Here is a 26,347-nt window from a genome sequence, read left to right as displayed (position 1 = left end):
ATATCTAAGTAACGTGACCCTTGTCTGATGCTCATCTTGGTGGCTTCACCTTTTTTCAGTAGTCCTCCAGTTGGTCTTTTTGGGTATGTGACCTACCGGCAGCTCCAGTGTCTCATGGTGGTACGAAGATCACAACTCAATGCGAGCACTACCATGCTTCAGTGCTCAGTACTTGTACCGAGCAGTCAGCCACTTAGACGGGCTCGAATCGTGTACCAAGTATAATGGAAGTCGATGGGGAATTCTAGTATTTTTCCAGAAGATGGAAAAATGCTTGAGTTCCTGTTGACTTTTATTATATTTGGTGCTTGAGTCGTGCCTGTCCTAGTGCCCGACAGCTCTTTAATAGAGATGGGCAAGCACTACAATGGTCGAGTGCTCGGTCCTCGAGTGGAGCAAAACAGACACTCTGAAAGAGCGCAAGTTGAGTAGCGACTGTAATGGAAGTCAATGATTGGGCAGTCTGGCTCTCCGCCCACATACAGCCAGACATAACCAGATTTCTGGGGCAGGATTTTTTCATTTGAGTCACTAAATCCGAATACGGTGCTTTAACCGGAGTGAGAGCCATTCAGAGACTGCAAGTGGCGCCCCCTGGCACCTGCACACATCATTATTATTATTATTATTATTATTATTTATTATTATAGCGCCATTTATTCCATGGCGTTTTACAAGTGAGAGAAGGTATATGTACAACAATCATTAATAATACAAGACAGACTGGTATAGGAGGAGAGAGGACCCTGCCCGCGAGGGCTCATAGTCTACAGGAGGAGAGAGGACCCTGCCCGCGAGGGCTCACAGTCTACAGGAGGAGAGAGGACCCTGCCCGCGAGGGCTCACAGTCTACAGGTGGAGAGACATTAAGGAATAACGTTTGGAACTCCATTCTATGTCTGAACTGGGTGCAAAAAACCTAAAAAACATCACTATGGGGAGATAAGGTATGCACACCAGTGACTATGGAAGGGGAATACATGTAATAGCAGAAACTGCTGTGTGAATACTGACATGAAAAATTCAATAGCTATATGGAAGAATGAAATGTGAAAAATGGAACCTGCATTACTGCCATGAACATATGAATAAAGAGAAATTTAGCTACTGAATTGATCAATGCAATAGAGCCCCAACACTACGCCAAAGTATTTCTCTATGTTGGGGTCCCTAGCTTGTGTGTGTCCTCTCATGCAGTTAAAAAACCTACCTTGTATGGGAAGCTGAGACCCAGGCTATATATACGATGTGGATTGGCAATAGGTGTGTATGGGGAGGGTTCACAAACGAAAAACTACTAACATTAAGGAATAACGTTTGGAACTCCATTCTATGTCTGAACTGGGTGCAAAAAACCTAAAAAACATCACTATGGGGAGATAAGGTTAGTAGTTTTTCGTTTGTGAACCCTCCCCATACACACCTATTGCCAATCCACATCGTATATATAGCCTGGGTCTCAGCTTCCCATACACGGTAGGTTTTTTAACTGCATGAGAGGACACACACAAGCTAGGGACCCCAACGTAGAGAAATACTTTGGCGTAGTGTTGGGGCTCTATTGCATTGATCAATTCAGTAGCTAAATTTCTCTTTATTCATATATTCATGGCAGTAATGCAGATTCCATTTTTCACATTTCATTCTTCCATATAGCTATTGAATTTTTCATGTCAGTATTCACACAGCAGTTTCTGCTATTACATGTATTCCCCTTCCATAGTCACTGGTGTGCATACCTTATCTCCCCATAGTGATGTTTTTTAGGTTTTTTGCACCCAGTTCAGACATAGAATGGAGTTCCAAACGTTATTCCTTAATGTCAGTAGTTTTTCGTTTGTGAACCCTCCCCATACACACCTATTGCCAATCCACATCGCATATATAGCCTGGGTCTCAGCGTCCCATACACGGTAGGTTTTTTAACTGCATGAGAGGACACACACAAGCTAGGGACCCCAACGTAGAGAAATACTTTGGCGTAGTGTTGGGGCTCTATTGCATTGATCAATTCAGTAGCTAAATTTCTCTTTATTCATATATTCATGGCAGTAATGCAGGTTCCATTTTTCACATTTCATTCTTCCATATAGCTATTGAATTTTTCATGTCAGTATTCACACAGCAGTTTCTGCTATTACATGTATTCCCCTTCCATAGTCACTGGTGTGCATACCTTATCTCCCCATACAGGTGGAGAGACGACCCTGCCCGCGAGGGCTCACAGTCTACAGGAGGAGAGAGGACCCTGCCCGCGAGGGCTCACAGTCTACAGGAGGAGAGACGACCCTGCCCGCGAGGGCTCACAGTCTACAGGAGGAGAGAGGACCCTGCCCGCGAGGGCTCACAGTCTACAGGAGGAGAGAGGACCCTGCCCGCGAGGGCTCACAGTCTACAGGAGGAGAGACGACCCTGCCCGCGAGGGCTCACAGTCTACAGGAGGAGAGAGGACCCTGCCCGCGAGGGCTCACAGTCTACACGAGGAGAGACGACCCTGCCCGTGAGGGCTCACAGTCTACAGGAGGAGAGAGGACCCTGCCCGCGAGGGCTCACAGTCTACAGGAGGAGAGAGGACCCTGCCCGCGAGGGCTCACAGTCTACAGGAGGGGAGAGGACCCTGCCCGTGAGGGCTCATAGTCTACAGGAGGAGAGAGGACCCTGCCATGAGGGCTCACAGTCTACAGGAGGAGAGAGGACCCTGCCCGCGAGGGCTCACAGTCTACAGGAGGAGAGAGGACCCTGCCCGCGAGGGCTCACAGTCTACAGGAGGAGAGAGGACCCTGCCCGCGAGGGCTCACAGTCTACAGGAGGAGAGAGGACCCTGCCCGCGAGGGCTCACAGTCTACAGGGAAGGGGTGAGGGTACAATAGGTGAGTACAGAGCTGGTTGCGCAGTGGTGTACTGGACTGAGGGTTATTGTAGGTTGTAGGCTTGTTGGAAGAGGTGGGTCTTGAGGTGCCTCTTGAAGTGAAGCGAGTCTGTGCGTTATGGTCATTGTTTCACAGATGAAACATCCGACCACTCGTGATACTTGACCGCGCAGTGATTTTACCCAAGCACTCCAATACTTAATCAAGTAATGAACAGTGGCAAACACGCTCACCTATCATTAAGAGTACTGAGCACCCAAGCATGGTAGTGCTCGCCTATCATTAAGAGTACTGAGCACCCAAGCATGGTAGTGCTCGCCTATCATTACAAGTACTGAGCACCCAAGCATGGTAGTGCTCGCCTATCATTACGAGTACCAAGCACCCGAGCATGGTAGTGCTCGCCTATCATTATGAGTACTGAGCATCCAAGCATAGTAGTGCTCGCCTATCATTACGAGTACCGAGCACCCGAGCATGGTAGTGCTCGCCTATCATTACGAGTACTGAGCACCCAAGCATGGTAGTGCTCGCCTATCATTACGAGTACCGAGCACCCGAGCATGGTAGTGCTCACCTATCATTACAAGTACTGAGCACCCAAGCATGGTAGTGCTCACCTATCATTACGAGTACCGAGCACCCAAGCATTGTAGTGCTCGCCTATCATTACGAGTACTGAGCACCCGAGCATGGTAGTGCTCGCCTATCATTACGAGTACTGAGCACCCGAGCATGGTAGTGCTCGCCTATCATTACAAGTACCGAGCACCCAAGCATGGTAGTGCTCGCCTATCATTACGAGTACCGAGCACCCAAGCATGGTAGTGCTCGCCTATCATTACGAGTACTGAGCACCCGAGCATGGTAGTGCTCGCCTATCATTACGAGTACCGAGCACCCGAGCATGGTAGTGCTCGCCTATCATTACGAGTACTGAGCACCCAAGCATGGTAGTGCTCACCTATCATTACGAGTACCGAGCACCCAAGCATGGTAGTGCTCGCCTATCATTACAAGTACCGAGCATCCAAGCATGGTAGTGCTCGCCTATCATTACAAGTACTGAGCACCAAAGCATGGTAGTGCTCGCCTATCATTACGAGTACCGAGCACCCGAGCATGGTAGTGCTCGCCTATGATTATGAGTACCGAGCACCTGAGCATGGTAGTGCTCACCTATCATTACGAGTGCTGAGCACCCGAGCATGGTAGTGCTCACCTATCATTACGAGTACCGAGCACCTGAGCATGGTAGTGCTCGCCTATCATTACGAGTACCGAGTACCCGAGAATGGTAGTGCTCGCCTATCATTACGAGTACCGAGCCCCCGAGCATGGTAGTGCTCGCCTATCATTACGAGTACTGAGCACCCAAGCATGGTAGTGCTCGCCTATCATTACGAGTACCGAGCACCCAAGCATGGTAGTGCTCGCCTATCATTACGAGTACTGAGCACCCAAGCATGGTAGTGCTCGCCTATCATTACGAGTACCGAGCACCCAAGCATGGTAGTGCTCGCCTATCATTACGAGTACCGAGCACCTGAGCATGGTAGTGCTCGCCTATCATTACGAGTACCGAGTACCCGAGAATGGTAGTGCTCGCCTATCATTACGAGTACCGAGTACCCGAGAATGGTAGTGCTCGCCTATCATTACGAGTACCGAGCACCCGAGCATGGTAGTGCTCGCCTATCATTACGAGTACTGAGCACCCAAGCATGGTAGTGCTCGCCTATCATTACGAGTACCGAGCACCCAAGCATGGTAGTGCTCGCCTATCATTACGAGTACTGAGCACCCAAGCATGGTAGTGCTCGCCTATCATTACGAGTACCGAGCACCCAAGCATGGTAGTGCTCGCCTATCATTACGAGTACCGAGCACCTGAGCATGGTAGTGCTCGCCTATCATTACGAGTACAGAGTACCCGAGAATGGTAGTGCTCGCCTATCATTACGAGTACCGAGTACCCGAGCATGGTAGTGCTCGCCTATCATTACGAGTACTGAGCACCCAAGCATGGTAGTGCTCGCCTATCATTACGAGTACCGAGCACCCAAGCATGGTAGTGCTCGCCTATCATTACGAGTACTGAGCACCCAAGCATGGTAGTGCTCGCCTATCATTACGAGTACCGAGCACCCAAGCATGGTAGTGCTCGCCTATCATTACGAGTACCGAGCACCCAAGCATGGTAGTGCTCGCCTATCATTACAAGTACAGAGCACCCGAGCATGGTAGTGCTCGCCTATCATTACGAGTACTGAGCACCCGAGCATGGTAGTGCTCGCCTATCATTACGAGTACCGAGCACCCGAGCATGGTAGTGCTCGCCTATCATTACGAGTACTGAGCACCCGAGCATGGTAGTGATCGCCTATCATTACGAGTACTGAGCACCCGAGCATGGTAGTGCTCGCCTATCATTACGAGTACTGAGCACCCGAGCATGGTAGTGCTCGCCTATCATTACAAGTACCGAACACCCAAGCATGGTAGTGCTCGCCTATCATTACGAGTACTGAGCACCCGAGCATGGTAGTGCTCGCCTATCATTATGAGTACTGAGCACCCAAGCATGGTAGTGCTCGCCTATCATTACGAGTACTGAGCACTCAAGCATGGTAGTGCTCGCCTATCATTACGAGTACTGAGCACCGAAGCATGGTAGTGCTCGCCTATCATTACAAGTACCGAGCACCCAAGCATGGTAGTGCTCGCCTTTCATTACGAGTACTGAGCACCCAAGCATGGTAGTGCTCGCCTATCATTACAAGTACCGAGCACCCGAGCATGGTAGTGCTCGCCTATCATTACAAGTACCGAGCACCCGAGCATGGTAGTGCTCGCCTATCATTACAAGTACCGAACACCCAAGCATGGTAGTGCTCGCCTATCATTACAAGTACCGAACACCCAAGCATGGTAGTGCTTGCCTATCATTACAAGTACCGAGCACCCAAGCATGGTAGTGCTCGCCTATCATTACGAGTACTGAGCACCCAAGCATGGTAGTGCTCGCCTATCATTATGAGTACTGAGCACCCAAGCATGGTAGTGCTCGCCTATCATTACAAGTACCGAACACCCAAGCATGGTAGTGCTCACCTATCATTACAAGTACCGAACACCCAAGCATGGTAGTGCTCGCCTATCATTACAAGTACCGAGCACCCAAGCATGGTAGTGCTCGCCTATCATTACGAGTACTGAGCACCCAAGCATGGTAGTGCTCGCCTATCATTACTAGTACCGAGCACCCAAGCATGGTAGTGCTCGCCTATCATTACGAGTACTGAGCACCCAAGCATGGTAGTGCTCACCTATCATTACAAGTACCGAACACCCAAGCATGGTAGTGCTCGCCTATCATTACAAGTACCGAACACCCAAGCATGGTAGTGTTCGCCTATCATTACAAGTACCGAGCACCCAAGCATGGTAGTGCTCGCCTATCATTACAAGTACCGAGCACCCAAGCATGGTAGTGCTCGCCTATCATTACAAGTACCGAACACCCAAGCATGGTAGTGCTCACCTATCATTACAAGTACCGAACACCCAAGCATGGTAGTGCTCGCCTATCATTACAAGTACCGAGCACCCAAGCATGGTAGTGCTCGCCTATCATTACGAGTACTGAGCACCCAAGCATGGTAGTGCTCGCCTATCATTACAAGTACCGAGCACCCAAGCATGGTAGTTGCTCGCCTATCATTACGAGTACTGAGCACCCAAGCATGGTAGTGCTCACCTATCATTACGAGTACTGAGCACCCAAGCATGGTAGTGCTCGCCTATCATTATGAGTACTGAGCACCCGAGCATGGTAGTGCTCGCCTATCATTACAGGTACCGAACACCCAAGCATGGTAGCGCTCGCCTATCATTAAGAGTACCGAACACCCAAGCATGGTAGTGCTCGCCTATCATTACGAGTACCGAGCACCCAAGCATGGTAGTGCTTGCCTATCATTACGAGTACCGAGCACCCAAGCATGGTAGTGCTCACCTATCATTACAAGTACCGAACACCCAAGCATGGTAGCGCTCGCCTATCATTAAGAGTACCGAACACCCAAGCATGGTAGTGCTCGCCTATCATTACGAGTACCGAGCACCCAAGCATGGTAGTGCTTGCCTATCATTACGAGTACCGAGCACCCAAGCATGGTATTGCTCGCCTATCATTACTAGTACCGAGCACCCAAGCATGGTAGTGCTCGCCTATCATTACGAGTACTGAGCACCCAAGCATGGTAGTGCTCACCTATCATTACAAGTACCGAACACCCAAGCATGGTAGTGCTCGCCTATCATTACAAGTACCGAACACCCAAGCATGGTAGTGTTCGCCTATCATTACAAGTACCGAGCACCCAAGCATGGTAGTGCTCGCCTATCATTACAAGTACCGAGCACCCAAGCATGGTAGTGCTCGCCTATCATTACAAGTACCGAACACCCAAGCATGGTAGTGCTCGCCTATCATTACGAGTACTGAGCACCCAAGCATGGTAGTGCTCGCCTATCATTACAAGTACCGAGCACCCAAGCATGGTAGTTGCTCGCCTATCATTACGAGTACTGAGCACCCAAGCATGGTAGTGCTCGCCTATCATTACGAGTACTGAGCACCCAATCATGGTAGTGCTCGCCTATCATTATGAGTACTGAGCACCCGAGCATGGTAGTGCTCGCCTATCATTACAGGTACCGAACACCCAAGCATGGTAGCGCTCGCCTATCATTAAGAGTACCGAACACCCAAGCATGGTAGTGCTCGCCTATCATTACGAGTACCGAGCACCCAAGCATGGTAGTGCTTGCCTATCATTACGAGTACCGAGCACCCAAGCATGGTAGTGCTCACCTATCATTACAAGTACCGAACACCCAAGCATGGTAGCGCTCGCCTATCATTAAGAGTACCGAACACCCAAGCATGGTAGTGCTCGCCTATCATTACGAGTACCGAGCACCCAAGCATGGTAGTGCTTGCCTATCATTACGAGTACCGAGCACCCAAGCATGGTAGTGCTCGCCTATCATTACGAGTACCGAGCACCCAAGCATGGTAGTGCTGGCCTATCATTACGAGTACCGAGCACCCAAGCATGGTAGTGCTCGCCTATCATTACAAGTACCGAGCATCCAAGCATGGTAGTGCTCGCCTATCATTACAAGTACTGAGCACCAAAGCATGGTAGTGCTCGCCTATCATTACGAGTACCGAGCACCCGAGCATGGTAGTGCTCGCCTATGATTATGAGTACCGAGCACCTGAGCATGGTAGTGCTCACCTATCATTACGAGTGCTGAGCACCCGAGCATGGTAGTGCTCACCTATCATTACGAGTACCGAGCACCTGAGCATGGTAGTGCTCGCCTATCATTACGAGTACCGAGTACCCGAGAATGGTAGTGCTCGCCTATCATTACGAGTACCGAGCACCCGAGCATGGTAGTGCTCGCCTATCATTACGAGTACTGAGCACCCAAGCATGGTAGTGCTCGCCTATCATTACGAGTACCGAGCACCCAAGCATGGTAGTGCTCGCCTATCATTACGAGTACCTAGCACCCAAGCATGGTAGTGCTCGCCTATCATTACGAGTACCGAGCACCCAAGCATGGTAGTGCTCGCCTATCATTACGAGTACCGAGCACCTGAGCATGGTAGTGCTCGCCTATCATTACGAGTACCGAGTACCCGAGAATGGTAGTGCTCGCCTATCATTACGAGTACCGAGCACCCGAGCATGGTAGTGCTCGCCTATCATTACGAGTACTGAGCACCCAAGCATGGTAGTGCTCGCCTATCATTACGAGTACCGAGCACCCAAGCATGGTAGTGCTCGCCTATCATTACGAGTACTGAGCACCGAAGCATGGTAGTGCTCGCCTATCATTACGAGTACCGAGCACCCAAGCATGGTAGTGCTCGCCTTTCATTACGAGTACTGAGCACCCAAGCATGGTAGTGTTCGCCTATCATTACAAGTACCGAGCACCCAAGCATGGTAGTGCTCGCCTATCATTACAAGTACCGAGCACCCAAGCATGGTAGTGCTCGCCTATCATTACAAGTACCGAACACCCAAGCATGGTAGTGCTCGCCTATCATTACGAGTACTGAGCACCCAAGCATGGTAGTGCTCGCCTATCATTACAAGTACCGAGCACCCAAGCATGGTAGTTGCTCGCCTATCATTACGAGTACTGAGCACCCAAGCATGGTAGTGCTCGCCTATCATTACGAGTACTGAGCACCCAAGCATGGTAGTGCTCGCCTATCATTATGAGTACTGAGCACCCGAGCATGGTAGTGCTCGCCTATCATTACAGGTACCGAACACCCAAGCATGGTAGCGCTCGCCTATCATTAAGAGTACCGAACACCCAAGCATGGTAGTGCTCGCCTATCATTACGAGTACCGAGCACCCAAGCATGGTAGTGCTTGCCTATCATTACGAGTACCGAGCACCCAAGCATGGTAGTGCTCACCTATCATTACAAGTACCGAACACCCAAGCATGGTAGCGCTCGCCTATCATTAAGAGTACCGAACACCCAAGCATGGTAGTGCTCGCCTATCATTACGAGTACCGAGCACCCAAGCATGGTAGTGCTTGCCTATCATTACGAGTACCGAGCACCCAAGCATGGTAGTGCTCGCCTATCATTACGAGTACCGAGCACCCAAGCATGGTAGTGCTCACCTATCATTTCAAGTACCGAGCACCCAAGCATGGTAGTGCTCGCCTATCATTATGAGTACTGAGCACCCGAGCATGGTAGTGCTTGCCTATCGTTACAAGTACTGAGCATCCAAGCATGGTAGTGCTCGCCTATCATTACGAGTGCTGAGTACCCGAGCATGGTAGTGCTCGCCTATCATTACAAGTACCGAGCACCCAAGCATGGTAGTGCTCGCCTATCATTACAAGTACCGAACACCCAAGCATGGTAGTGCTCGCCTATCATTACGAGTACTGAGCACCCAAGCATGGTAGTGCTCGCCTATCATTACAAGTACCAAACACCCAAGCATGGTAGTGCTCGCCTATCATTACGAGTACCGAGCACCCAAGCATGGTAGTGCTCGCCTATCATTACAAGTACCGAGCACCCAAGCATGGTAGTGCTCGCCTATCATTACAAGTACTGAGCACCCAAGCATGGTAGTGCTCGCCTATCATTACGAGTACTGAGCACACCAGCCTGGTAGTGATCGCTCATCACTAGTTGCTAAAGGCAGAGAACATGACGTACAGTCTATTTTCCACTTATTAGAAGTGAAAGCTGCAGACATACTCACCAAGTAGAGGAAAGCTCCGAGGATTACAGTTTTTGCACCGGGACTCAAATATTGAGGGAACTGGAAGACGACATGAGCTGGTTTCCCTTCTACCTCACTTGTTATTTTGGCAACTTGATGAGACCCGTTCATGTTTAGAATCTGAGCGATGAGAAGAAGACAATTGTTCTCAGTATCCAAGATATGTCGGCTGTGGTGAGGACTTGATGGTACGAGTAGATGCCAAATAAAGGATATATGATGAAAACAATGAAAAATATCCCCACACCCCTTTCTAAAAGCATATTTGTATTGCTAATAAGACTCATGCTCAACAAGTCTTCTTAACCCTTTCACGGCCTCATAATTTTCCATTTTTGCGCTTTCGTTTTTTTCTACCCCTCCCTCCATGGGTCATAATCTTTTTATTTTTCTATCTTCATAGTTTTTTGGGGTTTTTTGCAGGACAAATTATAATTTTGAATTACATCATTATTCATGTTATCATGTGATGGAAAGTGCTAAAAAAAATCCAAGTCAGTTCAAATTGATAAAAAGTGTAATTCCACAATCGTTTTTTGTTTTTTTTATTTATTATTTTCCCAATAATGTTAAAATAATGAGGCAATATGATTTTCCAGGTCAGTACGAGTGCACAGCTACCAAAGATGGATAGGTTTTTTTTTTAAGTGGTGAAAAAAAAAATCGGAATTTATAGGAATTTTTTTTTTTTTTTTTCTTTTGTCATCATTTGCTGTGACCCGTAACGCTTTACAGTTTTGGGATGTGGGGCTGTGTGGCGACTTGATTTTTGCAATGTAAGTTGATATTTTTACTGATACCATTTTGGGGCAGGTTTAATGTTTTCATTGCCTCTTACCACAATTTATTGCAACATTGGGAACGCCAAAAAAAAAATATTCTCTTGTTTTAATTTTTTTTTTCCTGTTACGCTGTTTATCGAACAGATTTATTTATTTTATATTTTGATAGATCGGGACGTTTGTGAACACAGTGATACCAAATATGTATATGTATATTTTTTTTATTGTGCTATTTTTAATATGACAAAATGTTTTTTTTTTAGTTTTTTTTATATTTTTAAAAACTAGGGATGATCGAATACCTCAAATATTCGGCTTCGCGAATATTTTCTGAATAGGTCGCCACTATGCGAATATTCGATGCGCAATGTAAGTGTATGGGAAGCCCAAATAGTTCCGAATAGTTGTTATTTGGGTTTCCCATAGACTTACATTGCGCATCGAATATTCGCGAATAGTCGAATAGCGGCAACCTATTCAGAAAATATTCGCAAAGCCGAATATTTGAGGTGTTCAATCATCCCTATTAAAAACTTATTAAACTGTCCCCTTGGAGGACTTGAACCTGTCATCATCTGCTTGTGCTATACATAGCAGTGCATCAGCATTGCTATGTATAGTAGAAATGATGAAAAAACAAAAATAAAAAAAGGAAAAACCAACTCACCTGCAAGACGTGCATGGATCAGAAAAAAACCCAACAGGGAACAAACAAAAAAGAAAGGATCCAGCACAGAAAATTAACTCATTTAATGCATATTAAAAATGCAAACTGTGAACATGGAGGAGACAGACAAAACACACACAGTTATGACAAAATAAGGGTGATTTTTTTTTTAGGTTTTTTCATATTTTTTAAAACTTATTTTCACTTTAAAATGTATTTAATAGTCCCCTTGGGAGACTTGAACCTGTGATCATCTGTTTGCTTGCACTATACATAGCAGTGCATCAGCATTGCAATGTATAGTAGAAATCATGATATCCTATGAACACTGGCTATGGGCTGTCGTTCACACAAGAATCAAAATGACAGGTTCGGGGGTCATCATCAGATGACAACTCATCTTAGCCCCATGATCATATCAGGGGCACACCAAAGGGAATGAGGAATGATGTCTCCCCCTGTTGGTAATTTTAAATGCTGCTCTCAGAGACTGACAGTGGCATTTAACAGTTTAAAAGCCACAATTGGAAATTAAATCCACCCACGGCTGTTATAGGCACATGACGGCTGATGAAATCAGCCGTCAAGTGCGAGGAATGATGTGGGCTCAGCATTTGAGCCTGCATCAAAGGCAGGGACATGACCCTTCATGTACCAGTGCATCAAACTTCATGAAGGGGTTAAGTAGAACTTCTCCAAAGTTTTCTCAAGGGAGTCTTAATCAGCCAGAATATTTTTTTTTTACTGATGAGGGGCAAGCCCTCAGAAACAGTCATTTTTGGATGTCAAGCTGCGAAGCTCATTAAAGGTTTGACATTGAGTTTTAGGCTATGTGCGCATGCTGCGTTTTTTTGACACTGCATTTTTGTGCGTTTTTTGCCGCAAAAAACGCACAAAAACGCACTTACGGCAAAAACGCATCGTTAAAAACACATGCGTTTTTGCCACGTTTTGGTGCGTATTTTGCTGCATTTTTGATCTCTGCGTTTTTCCAATGCATTGGATGGGTGGAAAATGGAGTAAAACGCAGAAAAGAATTGACATGTCCATTTTTTTTTTCAGCTCAAAAACGCAGCTAAAAAAAAAATTTGTGCGCTGACAGCAAAAATGAAAACTCATAGGCTTTTCTGGGGAAGCAAAGTCATGCAGTTTTGAGCCCAAAAACGCACAAAAACGCACCCATAAAACTCGCAAAAACGTTGCGAAAAACGCACTGTGCGCACGTAGACTTAAGGCTGCTTTACACGCAGCAACATCGCTAGCAATGTCACTCGTGAGAGCGCCTGCCCCCATCGGTTGTGCGTGACGAGAAAATCGCTGCCCATGGCACACAACATCGCTAGGACCCGTCACACGGACTTACCTGCCTAATGATGTCGCTGTGGCCGGCGAACCACCTCCTTTCTAAGGGGGCGGTTCGTGTGGCGTCACAGCAATGTCACAAGGCAGCTGTCCAATGGAAGCGGAGGGGCGGAGAGCAGCTGAAGGTAAGATACGCCCACCTAGTTGTCAGAGGACGCATATACGGTGGTTTTCGTCGTTCCTGCGGTGTCACACGTAGCAATGTCTGCTGCCTCAGGAACGACCAGCAACCGGCGTCCTGCAACAACAACGATATTTGGGATTAAAACAATGTGTCAACGATCAACGATAAGGTGAGTAATTTTGATCGCTAACGGTTGTTCGTGCGTTTCACACGCAACGACGTCACTAACAAGGTCGGATGTTCGTGACGAATTCCGTGACCCCAATGACATCTCGTTAGCAATGTCGTTGCGTGTAAAGCCCCTTTTAGAGCAATGATTTTTCCTGATTGGTGCTTAAGAAGTTATTTGTGTACTTTCCTCCTAAGATGATTCCTATAAAGACCCCATACCTATCTGGTTCCCAAATCTATTGCTGGACTTAAGTTACTTAGATCTCTCACCTCCATGGTCATGTTCCTCTGCTTATTTAGGCCCATTGGAAGGTTAGCAATAAATGTAGATGTGTCCTCTGTCATCTGAATACAAATATTCAGGTTTCCAGAAACAGATGTTATTCTTACATATCCTAAAGGCTGCATTGGAAGGGCAACAATCTGCACCTAAAGAAGAGAAAGAGTATTTACAGATCTGGCAAAGGTTATCTTGACTCAGATAACACAGCAAAAGAAGTTTAACTCAACACCTAACTAGACCTAGTCAGTCAGTGTCTTATACAATATTAAATTATATTAATCCTCTTAAGTGACAAATTATTAAATGAGTTCATTGTGAGTCATGATAACCTTTGTTCCATCTGTATCTGGGAAATCATAATCATCTTATATTGAAATTGCTTCTATCCATTATGACAACATGAAATGAAACAGCCATGATATATATTACATGCTCGTCATTCTTCCCACAAACAGCACTTTCATAGAGGCCTTTAAAGCTGACTAATCAGATGGGTCGTCCCTGCTTTCCAAGGCTCATTATTTTACAGATCTTGCGGGAAGGTGCTAATGAGATGTCATGACAGCTGTGAGTGAGGGACTAAAGGTACCGTCACACATAACGAGATCGCTAGCGAGATCGCAGCTGAGTCACGGTTTCTGTGACGCAGTAGCGATCCCGTTAGCGATCTTGTTATGTGTGACACCTACCAGCGATCAGGCTCCTGCTGTGAGATCTCTAGTCGTTGCCGAATGGTCCAGGCCATTTTCTTCAAAGGTGATGTCCTGCTGGGCAGGACACATCGCTGTGTTTGACACTGTGTGACAGGGTCACAGTGACTGCTGAGATCGCTACTGCGACCTCTATTGTTCCTGCATCGCTGGTAAGATCTGACTGTGTGACATCTCACCTGCAACCTCCCAGCGACTTACCAGCGATCCCTATCAGGTCGCATCGTTTTTGGGATCGCTGGTAAGTCGTTGTGTGTGACTGGGCCTTTAGAGCTGGAATTCCAGTCATTAGAAAGGCATCTAGTGTCTAGAGATGAGCGAACTTAAGGTTCAAGGTTTGAAGTCCGGGTTTGAATGCAGACTACAAAAAAAACCCAACAGTTTTTGAGTTTGAGTTACAAGCCAACCACCCAAGCGATCAGCACTGTGCTTGGGTATGAGTGATGCTCAACCCTGTGCAAGCCGCGTGCAGTGTTTGAACGGCTCTCACTGGGTTAAAACCAGTGTGATCAGATATAATGTGCATCCACACACAAAAAAGAAATTGAAAAACCCCGCCTATCTTTCCCCGGACGTGTTCTGCTTATAGCTGACTGCATGTGGGTGGAGACACAAACTGCCCAATTACTGACTTCCATTGAGGTTTGGGTCAAGTCAGGGTCACAAACTGAACCTTATGTAAGGTTTGACTGTAGCCTGCGAACCGAACTTCCAAAGGTTCTCTCATCTCTACTAGTGTCAACTATTCTCAATTACTGGTTACTGCAATCTCCATACACTTCAAAATAGAGATGGCCGAGTTATGGAGACAGTTGAGGCTTCTCCAATAAAGTGTATACAAATGTAATGGCTGGAAATCAGTGAATGAAGGTACACCAAACCCATTACTAAAATATTGAACCTGGAAAATTGAGCTCACATTATCTAGTCATTAATTGAACAGAGGGTATTGGGCATAATAGTGGATCCCCGATTCAACATGCGCCAACAATGTGGAGCTGCAGCTAAAAAGGCCAACAAAATTCTGGGCTGTATCAAGACATGCATTGAATCTAGATCAATAGAGGTGATTATTCCCCTATACTTTGCCCTGGTCAGACGACACCTGGAATACCATATACAGATCTGGGCAACCCAATTCAAGAAAGACATCGATATACTGCAGCAAGTCCAGAGAAGAGGAACCAAGATGGTAGAAGGTCTGCAAACCATGTCATATGAAGAACGGCTAAAAGAACTAGAGACGTTTAGTTTGAAAAAGAGAAGGCTGAGAGGAGACTTAAAAGCAGTCTACAAATATCTGAAAGACAGTCACAGTGCAGAGGGAACTACCCTATTCTCATTAGCACAAGGAAGTAGATGAAGCAATGGGATGAAACTGAAAGGAAGGACATTCAGATAAGACATTAGGAAAAACTTTCTGACAGTGAGTGCAGTCAGGGAGTAGAACAGGCGACCGCAGAAGGTAGTGAGCTCTCCATCAATGCAAATCTTCAAGCAAAAGCTGGATAAACGTATAGCTGGGATGATTTACGAAAGCCTGCACTCGCAGGGGACTTGGACTCGATGGCACTTGAGGTCCCTTCCAACTCCACCATTCTATGGTTGTACAGGGCTGAAGAAGGGTACAGACATCTGCGTAACTGAAATCTCTTGGGCACCAGTGTCTAACCTGTAACAATTCCCAGCTATCATCTGTCATATGTCACATTACTGGTTATGTGCACCAGATTCTGCAATCCAGGGAACTAGTCTTATGCCATATGTGGAGTCAGGAAGGAATTTTTCCTCTAATATGGAGCTTACTGTCTGCCCTATTGGGTATTTGCCTTTTTCTGGTCAACATGTTAGGTTAGGTCATGGGTTGAACTTGATGGACTTTTGTTTACCTTAAAAACTATGAAATTATATATAACATTTACGTCTAATATAGCAAGGAGGCCTTTGGAATCATGGAGGTACCTAGGTGCTTTATCTTGATTTTACTTCTGTTCCCCCAGTAGCGTCAGTCCTAGGTACGGAATTATGGACGGTTTCTGTGCGAAATACTCAAACTATATATCTTTCCAGTCATGGTAGCAATAGAGTCTATGAGATCCTAGTATTATGGACCATGAAGTTAGGAGTTGTGTCAGTCTGGTGCTTAGTATGACACAGGTTGAAACTCAACCCCAAGATAATCTACCATAGAGTAAAGAATTTACAATACTTACATATGAGTTCTGACCACCAGGTCCATTATTCGAGATCAAGTCAAGCCGAACTACGTCTTTATTGGAAAAGTCTCTGAGGCATAGGTTTAGGCTTGCTCTAGGGTAAACTATGTCATGATGAATTGTGAAGAGTGGTTTCCCATCACGAGTCTGAAAGACTGAAAGATTTTTAACTGTGTAAGCAAAGTTTATCTAAGCACAATCTGAATTTATGATATCTAAACTAAAAGTGCAGTTTACACTAAGGGGTACTTTGCACGCTGCGACATCGCAAGCCGATGCTGCGATGCCGAGCGCGATAGTCCCCGCCCCCGTCGCAGCTGCGATATCCTTGTGATAGCTGCCGTAGCGAACATTATCGCTACGGCAGCTTCACATGGACTCACCTGTCCTGCGACCGTCGCTCTGGCCGGCGACCTGCCTCTTTATTAAAGGGGCAGGTCGTACGGCGTCACTGCGATGTCACACGGCAGGCGGCTAATAGGAGCGGAGGGGCGGAGATGAGCGGGATGTAAACATCCCACCCACCTCCTTCCTTCCGCATATCCTACGGAAGCCGCGGTGACGCCGGTAGGAGATGTTCCTCACTCCTGCGGCTTCACACACAGTGATGTGTGCTGCCACAGGAACGAGGAACTACATTGGACCGTCGCGTCAGCGTAATTATGGATTACGCCGACGCTACACCAATGATACGATTACGACACTTTTGCGCTCGTTAATCATATCATCTAGGCTTTACACACTACGATGTCGCCTGCGATGCCGGATGTGCGTCACCTGCGATGTCGTAGTGTGCAAAGTACCCCTAAGTATCTTGTTACAGAATAATCATTGGGATCAATTTCTGCCTGGGTCAATGGAGTAAATATGAGGCCTCTCACATGGTCTACAAATTCAGCTATTCCCTCGTAACTGAATTCACAAGATTGGTGGCAAGGTAGACCACTCTCTACAATTCAAGGTTTATTTTCTTCTGTCTTCAGGAGCACATTGCTCCTCTGTCTTCCAGCTTCCTGCTTGCCGAGGAATGGTGTACTCCACATGGCTGACAGTTACACCAGCATCATAACTGGTCTGACCTCCCTCAGATGCTGTAGCTGAGACTGACCTTCCCCAGAAGAATTGTAGAAGCGTAGTAGCACTGAAGCTGTACAGGAAAGGAATTGCAATAACTGCTCTTTGCCTTTAAAATTGGCCCACCTCGGGTAGATTAAACTTAACCAACCAGCAGTGACCTATGGGATTAAAAGCCGTATGTTCTTGAAATCGGAGAGAACTCTTAATAACCGGTCAATTGCAAAGTTTCTTTTCACTGCCTATTATTACCTATTTTAGAAATCTTAATAACCCCTTTACTACTAGACGGGGATTATTGTAAATGATAACGCTCTACCAATATTTTACCTTCATCCTTCAATATAATTTCTTGTATCTGCAATAAATAAATGATAAACATTTATATGGATTACTCATATATAATATCTGTACAAGACTTTTATTGGACTCATGAGTACAGACATTACTCACCGTTGTAAGATTCTGCAGTTCACCATATGCAGAGGCGGTGGATGGAGTGTACATGCCCTGGTAGCCATTCGCCGGCTGCCATGGTGTTTGTGGTTGTGTTTGGATGGGAGGTAATCCATAATCTGTGAAATGCAAAAAAAAGTCATAGAAAGACAAAAGCAGGGAATTCATAATTCACTATACAATTAATATATGTAATGAGGACCCTAAATACAAGTGGCAGAGCAATGAATAGTCTTGGTGCATCACCACTGAACATGTTGCTTCCTCAGAGGTTCTCACATGTTGACATCTCTGCTTAAGGCCTCTTTCAGACATCAGTGATTCTGGAACGTATGCACTAGTTTTTATATGTACCAGAAATACGGACATACACAGACCCATCAGAATCAATGGGTCTACTCACACATCATTGATTTTTCACTGACCGTTTTTCCATGTCCGTGATTGCCGCACAGAGACATGTCTGTTTTTTTCTGGCATCACTGATGTCCCACTAACCACACTATAGTGTGATCCGTGAAACACGTACCAGAAAAATACGGACATTGAAAATAAAAAGCATTTATACTCTCCTTCTCCAGTGACGCTGTGTTCAGCCTCTGTTCTCTGCTGCTTCCTGCCCAACTCACTACTGTTGTGCATATTCATTATCCACGACACAGCCAACTCGGTAGTAGATGCAGAGGTGACATAGCAGCGGCCGGATGCTGCATCGCGGGACTCTTCAGCGCCACGGACAGCAAGAGCGGGGACAGGTGAGTTTATCTCCATCTCCAATCATGGATGACGGAGCACGGATCACGGATTGCACATGGACAACCCACGTGTGCCGTGAATCACAGATATTTGCATTTTTAACACGTCATTGAAAAACGTCTGTGTTTTTCACTGACGTGTGAAACAGGCCTAATAGGAATTTTAGCCATTTGCTTCCCTGTTGGTTAAACCACTTTTTTTGCAACAAGCTTTAACAAAAGTGACCAACTTTCATTACAAAATACATCATAATTTTAATTTACCATTTGTCATTGCCTCTTGTCAACGGTGTGTAGAGATTCTGCCTTCTGAAATAAATTATGCAATATTAGAGAAATGTTTAACATACTTTGACATTTAAAAACTACAATATACCGTACATAGACTAATGCTGGTCTACATTCTCATATTTTCAATTAGTTAAATTAAGGCTACATGGTACCACATCCTTATCATTATCACCCAGGCACAGAGATGTAGGTGTGTTGCGACTGTACCGAATCCTGCAGCTCAAAACTGTGGTTTTGATGCCAGGAGATGCAAATTTGGTAAAGAAATCTGGTGCAGACCTAAAGTGCATATTTTTTTCTAAGAGATGCAGATATGGTGGTGAAATTTATACACAAAATTCCTGCACCAAATCTTCATCTTATATATAAAAGAAAAAAAAAAACACAGATCAAAACACAAGGTAATCCAGCATTGAGTTCAATGACTTCAAGTGAGGTAAGATCACTGAGTTGAATTAGTTCACTAGAGGTCAGTTCACCTGCGGTCACAGCTGTAGTACCGTGAGATCCTCCAGCTGTGACATCAGGTGAACTCAGTCACCACTCACAGCTGTGGCTCAGTTAGTGTTTCCCTGACAGCCGCAATGAATAGTCACATTTCCTAATGTGACCACGCACTGCAACCTCAGATGTAGCATCATCGTGGGCCCTCGTATGGATTACATCGGACATGCTGCGGTGTTTTGGGGGTTAATTAATTGGTGAAAGAGCGTGGGGTTTTTTTTTGCTTTTTTAAATAAAGGATTTTTCTGTGTGTTCTGTTTATTTATTTTGACTTACAGGATTATTAATGGCGGTGTCTCATAGACCCCTCCCCATTACTAATTCAGGGCTTGATGACAGCTGACAAAACCTCTTATATTATCCCGATTGCCACTGCACCAGGGCAATCGAGATGAGTCTGATAAGGTGCTGGAATTGTCACATCTAATGGATATGACAATTTTGGGCAGCTGAGGGCAGAGCCTTAGATGGTGAGGATGCATTTGTGTGATGTTAGGCACTAAGTACCACTCCAGGGCAGCTCCTGGTTATCGCGCTCCAGCAAGATTGGCACAAGGAAGGATTGGAGGCACATCACTGTTTAATGAGCAGGGCAGCGGGACCGCCAATCCCACTCTAGGCTAAAAACACAGAGTGGATAAGACAGACAAGGGTAAAGTAAACAGCAATCATACATGGCACTATAAATGACCAGAGCAAGTAAAGAGGAATGGACCAGTAAGGTAAACCAAAATGGGGTAAGGGAACAACACAACACAGCTTTAAAACAGCAAACTCCAGCAAATGATCCCAGAATGATTTCCTGGTCCACTGTTCACAGGTTCCCTCTAGAGACAAGTATAGAAAAAGCTGTCACTAGCATCTGCCTGAGCTAAGAGAGGAGTATTTTTTATAGTGTAATTAGCAAGTCAGAACAGCTGATTACAGCTTTCATCCAGAACATAGGAGAACAGAGGAACTACTTAACCCTAGCAGCACTGGATAAAGGAGAATCTGCACAGTTAGCAGTATTAACCTGTGCAAGTGTGTATGTAGTCCTGTGCTGCAATCTCCTGGGGCAATCTATAAGGGACAACCTCCTCCATGGGACCCTCATGGCAGGGATGTAAGTGATTTTGTCCCTGAAATTATAATTTTTGAGCATTATTTCTAACATGTTGAAACAATGGTTAAAAGATGATGCATATGACATGCCCAGCTCCAGGGCCTGGGGGTACTTGTTACCGGGCTGGACTAGTCTGGTAATGTCGCGGCAGCGTGGCCCGGTTCCGTGACCTTGGCGGTGTCTTTCAATAATAAAGGGATGATGATTATGATGATGGGAATTGTAGTTAAAAGTAAAAGCTTGTGACACCACTGTGGTATGTGGGCGGCAGCTGCGTTGTGTATTCCCCGGGGCAGATAATGATGGCGCACCTGAGGTGATATTGCTCCCCACAGGTGGAGCAGGACCCTTGGGCAATCGTTGGAGAGTCTAATTTTGGGCAACTGGTGGGCCTCAGTGTGCAGGGCCAGGAATTTGGACAATAACAGACAAGGAGTGCAGTTTTGTTACCTTTCACATTACTTGGTAATCGGTGAGGAAGTCCTGGGAGACTGGAACAGGTGGTGATGATGGTGGTCCAAATGGCCTGGAAGCAATCAGGGAAGATTCCCTGGCTAGATGGGTGTGAGGCCTACCTGCTACGCTCTTTCCTGGTTTTCAGAGCCCCTGCTGGGTCAGCTTGGCTGAGGCCCGCTCCTCTGTCCCTTGTGGTAATTCTCTCACCCGTATGACAGGCTGCGCGGGCCGTCGCAGGTACCGCTTTACTGACAGCGGATCCCGGTCCCTAATCTGTGGCTTTGCCTTCAGGTGGTCTGTGGGGGCCAGGAGACTGGTAATCCTCGTGCCCTCCGGATTTAGCTACCGGGGCTCAAGTACCTGAGCCGCTATGGACTCTGGTGTCCGGTTGCTAGCGTGCCCTTCTGGGGCAATCCCGCTTAGCTCCACTCACGAGTGTCTTGCTCCTTTTTGCCTCTTTTTCAGACTCCGTTCCCCTATGCCGAGCTTCTCTCAGCTCCCCGACCTCAGGTAAAACCAGTCTGCTCTCCTCAAACTCCTCTCTCTCCAACGGTCAACTCCCAACTGTCACTCCTCTGGGGAAACTCCCCAGAACACCAGGTTTAGAGCTCCCTCTGCTGGCCCGGAGTAGGAACTGTGTTAAATGTAGGTACTTGCTGAACAAGGGACACACCGTTTGCTTCCAGACTTAGTATTAACCCCTCTGTGGGGGCAACACTACTTTGACAACCAGGCTACTGGGGTGCCAGACATACATACAGAGAAAATCTATGTTTATAATAACATCTCCTTGGACATAAAATAATCTCATTAGGTGGAGATCATTTGATGGCTAATATCTCTGCAAGAGAACGCCAGCTATGTGCAAAAAAGCTCTAAGCCATTGATACATGGCCACCAGAAGACATCTGCAGGTGTCTTTTGTTATCTAGGATAATTGCTGCAGATCCTAAAACTCCTCTAAGTTGATCTATGTGCCCATCATGGATCTGACTTGTTTTTCCAGTACATCCCACAGATAATTCATTGCAATGAGATGTGGAAAATTGGGAGACAAGTCATCATTTTGAGCTCTTTGTTATGTACTCAACTATTTATGAATATTGTATGCATTGTGGCACAGAGCAGAAGACCCTGCAACACACCACAGAAGGTCCTTTTACATATGCCAGTAAATGCTGTTGATATACCATGTATGTCACCCATGGGTTCCCATTCATAAACAAGCATGTGGTTTATACTTTTATTAGATATTCCTATATAAAATGCCATATGTAACAGGGTCTTTCTCCCAGATCACACAATCAACAGAGCAAGAGATGGCTGTACAATCCAAAGAGCATTTATTCTAAGCAAATCAAATGGTCCAAAACATAATCCACAAAACAGAGGGTAAAATTAGTCCAGAAATATGAATATAATCCAATAAGCGATAAATGTCCAGGTCTCTCTGAGAAGTCCCAGCTTCTCCCAGAGGTTCAATCCTTCTCACTTCAAGTTCTCCAAAAAGACTGCCTGAATCTCCAAGGAAAGCAGAGAGTTTACCGTAAGTGGACTCTAGGCCCACCTCCCCCCACACTCAGGGACGGAAGCGCCTCAAGAGGCTATAACCTTGCACTACAGGGGGTGATTACTTGCAAACAATACAATGTACACAGAAGCAGTACAAATAATGGACAGTGAACCAAGCTTAAAATAGGAATCTGTACAGCAAGATACACCTCCCCCATATCCCACCATCACACCATAGTCTACTGCAATATACAATACAGGTTAAACAAAAAAGAAATATGATGATGTATAATGTCAGGTTATTAAGTTTCTCTAATACTGTAATATGGAGTACACCCAAATCTTTCATGTCACACCCTTTGCACATATTTGGAGACCAAAAGTCGTCTAACCAGGGTCCACTTGACACATCAAAAAGTAGAATGAGTGCTAAATTTCACTTCTATGATGGTAATGAGTAGGATATGCTGAAGGGGCATAAAAAAGATCATTACTTGCTGCAAGGCTGTGTTTATAGGATACTGTTCTCCTGCAAATGTTACTTATGTTCTGATACAACTCTGAAAGTTCTTCCAAAAGACCAGACTAATGGATCATAACTTTTATACTATCATTGGACCCTAAAGAGTCTCTGTGAGGTCTTATTATCACTCTGCTTTACTCATTGGGTCTCTAGCAGAGAAAGTGATTGTCCAGGTGGTCCATACTCCATTAATGGACTCATACAACTGATGGTTAATGGTCAAGTTGAAGCTTACGAGGCTACAAAGCAGCATTTATGGCAAATATACCTATAGGATTCTATAGGGATCAGCTTACTAGCTAAAATAAATATAGTAACCCATAGTAAATCATGATTAGCCCCAACCCTCTGGATGACACTAGGTCACATACTGGTTAATTACTGCATTCAAAAATATCAACTCACAAATGGTCAAGGTCTGGTCCAGTTCTGTTCTTCTTCTACTGCGTGGAGAAGGATAGCTGGACAAGGTGGAGAGGTAGAATAACCAACTCCTTCAAATGTTTTCTCATGATGGAGATTTCAGACGTAATAACAAAACATATTATGAAACCAACATAATGGATGGGAGTGGTGAGCTAAATTCCCGGCTACGAAGAATGGGCGAGATGCCATCTACATTAGTGGTAATGAGAGATTACGTAAGAAATACTCTCCAGTGTCCAGAAGAACACTGTGAGAATTTGAGAAAGAGAACTTGTTAAATGTATGTAAATATTGCAAAAATATTCACACGCACAACAATAATAGATCCGAAAATAGATGCGGCTGAAAGTACAGTATAAGTAGCAGTAAAAGAAAACTCCGCCTTTGTATAATCCAGATTTTACCTTGGAATACATATTTTTTTCTGATAGATTCTGATCAGATCATGATAAATCTAAAAGAAACCATGTCACATGGGACATTGAAAAACTGAGATGCCATTTTCTATAAGAGAAGCCAATATTTCCAATATAGTATTTAAAGGGAACCTGTCACCAGATTTTCTGACTATAGGCTGCGGCAATCACCAGTGGGCTCTTGTATACAGCATTCTAACATGCTGTATATAAGAGCCCAGGCCGCTGTGTAGAATGTAAAAATCACATTATAATACTCACCTAAACGGTCGGTACAATGCAGACTGTTTGGATGGGTGTCTCCATTCTCTGGTACCGGTGCTTCTTCTGTCGGCCATCTTTCCCCTCCTTCTTCTGAAGCTTGGGTGCATGATGCTTCCTACGTCATGCACACAGGTGGGTATTGGGTCCTGCACAGGCATATTTTGATCTGCCCTGAGCAGGGCAGATCAAAGTATTGTAGTGCGCCTGCTCGGGACCTCAATGCCGGCGAGTGTGGATGACGTAGGACGCGTCATGCACCCTAGCTTCAGAAGAAAGAAAACAAAGATGGCTGAAAGAGGAGGCGCCAGTATCAGAGAACTGAGCCACCCATCCGACCAGTCTGCACCGCACGGCCCATTAGGTGAGTATTATAAATAGAGTTGAGCGCGGTTCGCGGTTCGAGGTTCTCCAGTTCGCGGCTCGAGTGATTTTGGGGGCTGTTCTAGATCGAACTAGAACTCGAGCTTTTTGCTAAAGCTCGATAGTTCTAGATACGTTCGAGAACGGTTCTAGCAGCAAAAAGACAAGCTAATTCCTAGCTGGCTTTCCGCTGTAATAGTGTAAGTCACTCTGCGAAGCCTCACAAATAAGGTGGAGGAATTAGAATTAATATTGTTGGAAGAAAATTATGATATAGTGGGGATATCAGAGACATGGCTGGATGAGAGCTATGACTGGGCTGTTAATTTACAGGGTTATAGCCTATTCAGGAATGACCGTACAAATAAGCGAGGGGGAGGTGTGTGTCTATATGTAAAATCATCCTTAAAACCCATCCTGCGTGACAACATATGTGAGGGTACTGAGAATGTAGAGTCCCTATGGGTGGAGATAAGGGGGGGGGAGAATGAATAATAAAATACTGATAGGGGTGTGTTATAAGACGCCGAATATTATGGAAGAGGTAGAGAATCTCCTCATAAAGCAAATTGATAAAGCAGCGAGTCTCGGAGAGGTAATTATTATGGGGGACTTTAACTATCCTGATATAAATTGGGGAACAGAAACTTGCAGTTCCAGCAAAGGAAATAGATTTTTGATAACAATGAAAGATAATTACCTTTCACAAATGGTACAGGACCCCACAAGAGGGAGAGCACTACTAGACCTTGTACTAACCAATAGGCCAGACCGCATATCAAATATACAAGTTGGGGGTTACTTGGGGAATAGTGATCACAAAATAATAAGTTTTCATGTATTCTTTAGTAAGATGTATAGTAGAGGGGCTACAAGGACACTAAACTTCAGGAAAGCAAATTTTAAACGGTTGAGAGATGATCTTAGTGCAATAAACTGGGATGATGTACTAAGTAATAAAAGTACACAAAGCAAATGGGAGACTTTTCTGAGCATCCTGAATAGGGCTTGTGCAGAAAATATACCCTATGGGAACAAACATGCTAGAAATAGGAGGAAACCCCTATGGCTAAATAGAGCTGTAAGGGAAGCAATAAAAGAAAAACAGAAAGCCTTAAAAGAATTAAAGAGGGTAGGTAGTGATGAGGCATTATATAATTATAGAAAATTAAATAAAATATGTAAAAAGCAAATTAAGTTAGCTAAGTTTGAGACAGAGAGACTCATTGCGAGAGAAAGTAAAAATAATCCTAAAATATTCTTTAACTACATAAACAGTAAAAAACTGAAAAGCGATAGTGTTGGCCCCCTTAAAAATAGTCTTGGTGAAATGGTGGAAGGGGATGAGGGTAAAGCCAACCTGCTGAATGACTTTTTTTCTACGGTTTTTATACAAGAAAATGCCATGGCAGATGACATGACCAGTGATGCCATAAATTCACCCTTGAATATTACCTGCTTAACCCAGCAGGAAGTACGCCGCCGCCTCGAAATCACTAAGGTTGACAAATCTCCGGGCCCGGATGGCATACACCCCAGAGTACTACAGGAATTGAGTTCCGTGATAGATAGACCATTATTTTTAATCTTCTCAGATTCCTTAATAACAGGGTCGGTACCGCAGGACTGGCGCATAGCAAATGTGGTGCCAATATTCAAAAAGGGGACAAA

At 45.4% G+C, this 26,347-nt stretch overlaps 1 protein-coding gene across 3 annotated transcripts in view; it reads right to left on the bottom strand.

Annotated features, from left to right (window-relative positions):
- Positions 1-23,768, bottom strand: part of LOC142304400 (uncharacterized) — a 28,402-nt gene extending 4,634 nt beyond the window's left edge. The window contains exons 1-7 of one of the 3 annotated variants that reach the window (XM_075346727.1): positions 23,616-23,762; positions 19,084-19,128; positions 18,062-18,183; positions 17,939-17,966; positions 16,532-16,689; positions 13,596-13,754; positions 10,199-10,339 (exon numbers count right to left, since the gene is read on the bottom strand). In XM_075346727.1, coding sequence (XP_075202842.1) covers positions 10,199-10,339; positions 13,596-13,754; positions 16,532-16,689; positions 17,939-17,966; positions 18,062-18,183; positions 19,084-19,093 — 618 coding nt within the window. In that variant the 5' untranslated portion in view covers positions 19,094-19,128; positions 23,616-23,762. Of the gene's footprint in view, positions 1-10,198; positions 10,340-13,595; positions 13,755-16,531; positions 16,690-17,938; positions 17,967-18,061; positions 18,184-19,083; positions 19,129-23,615 lie in introns of all 3 variants that reach the window. The other 2 variants (XM_075346728.1, XM_075346729.1) reach the window with 2 other exon arrangements.
- Between the last annotated feature and the right edge of the window lie 2,579 nt (positions 23,769-26,347).

This window comes from Anomaloglossus baeobatrachus, chromosome 4 (genome assembly GCF_048569485.1).
Source record: "Anomaloglossus baeobatrachus isolate aAnoBae1 chromosome 4, aAnoBae1.hap1, whole genome shotgun sequence".
Taxonomy (NCBI): Eukaryota; Metazoa; Chordata; class Amphibia; order Anura; family Aromobatidae; genus Anomaloglossus; species Anomaloglossus baeobatrachus.
The sequence above is the reverse complement of the archived record's forward strand: the minus strand, read 5'-3'. Positions and strand labels throughout refer to the sequence as shown.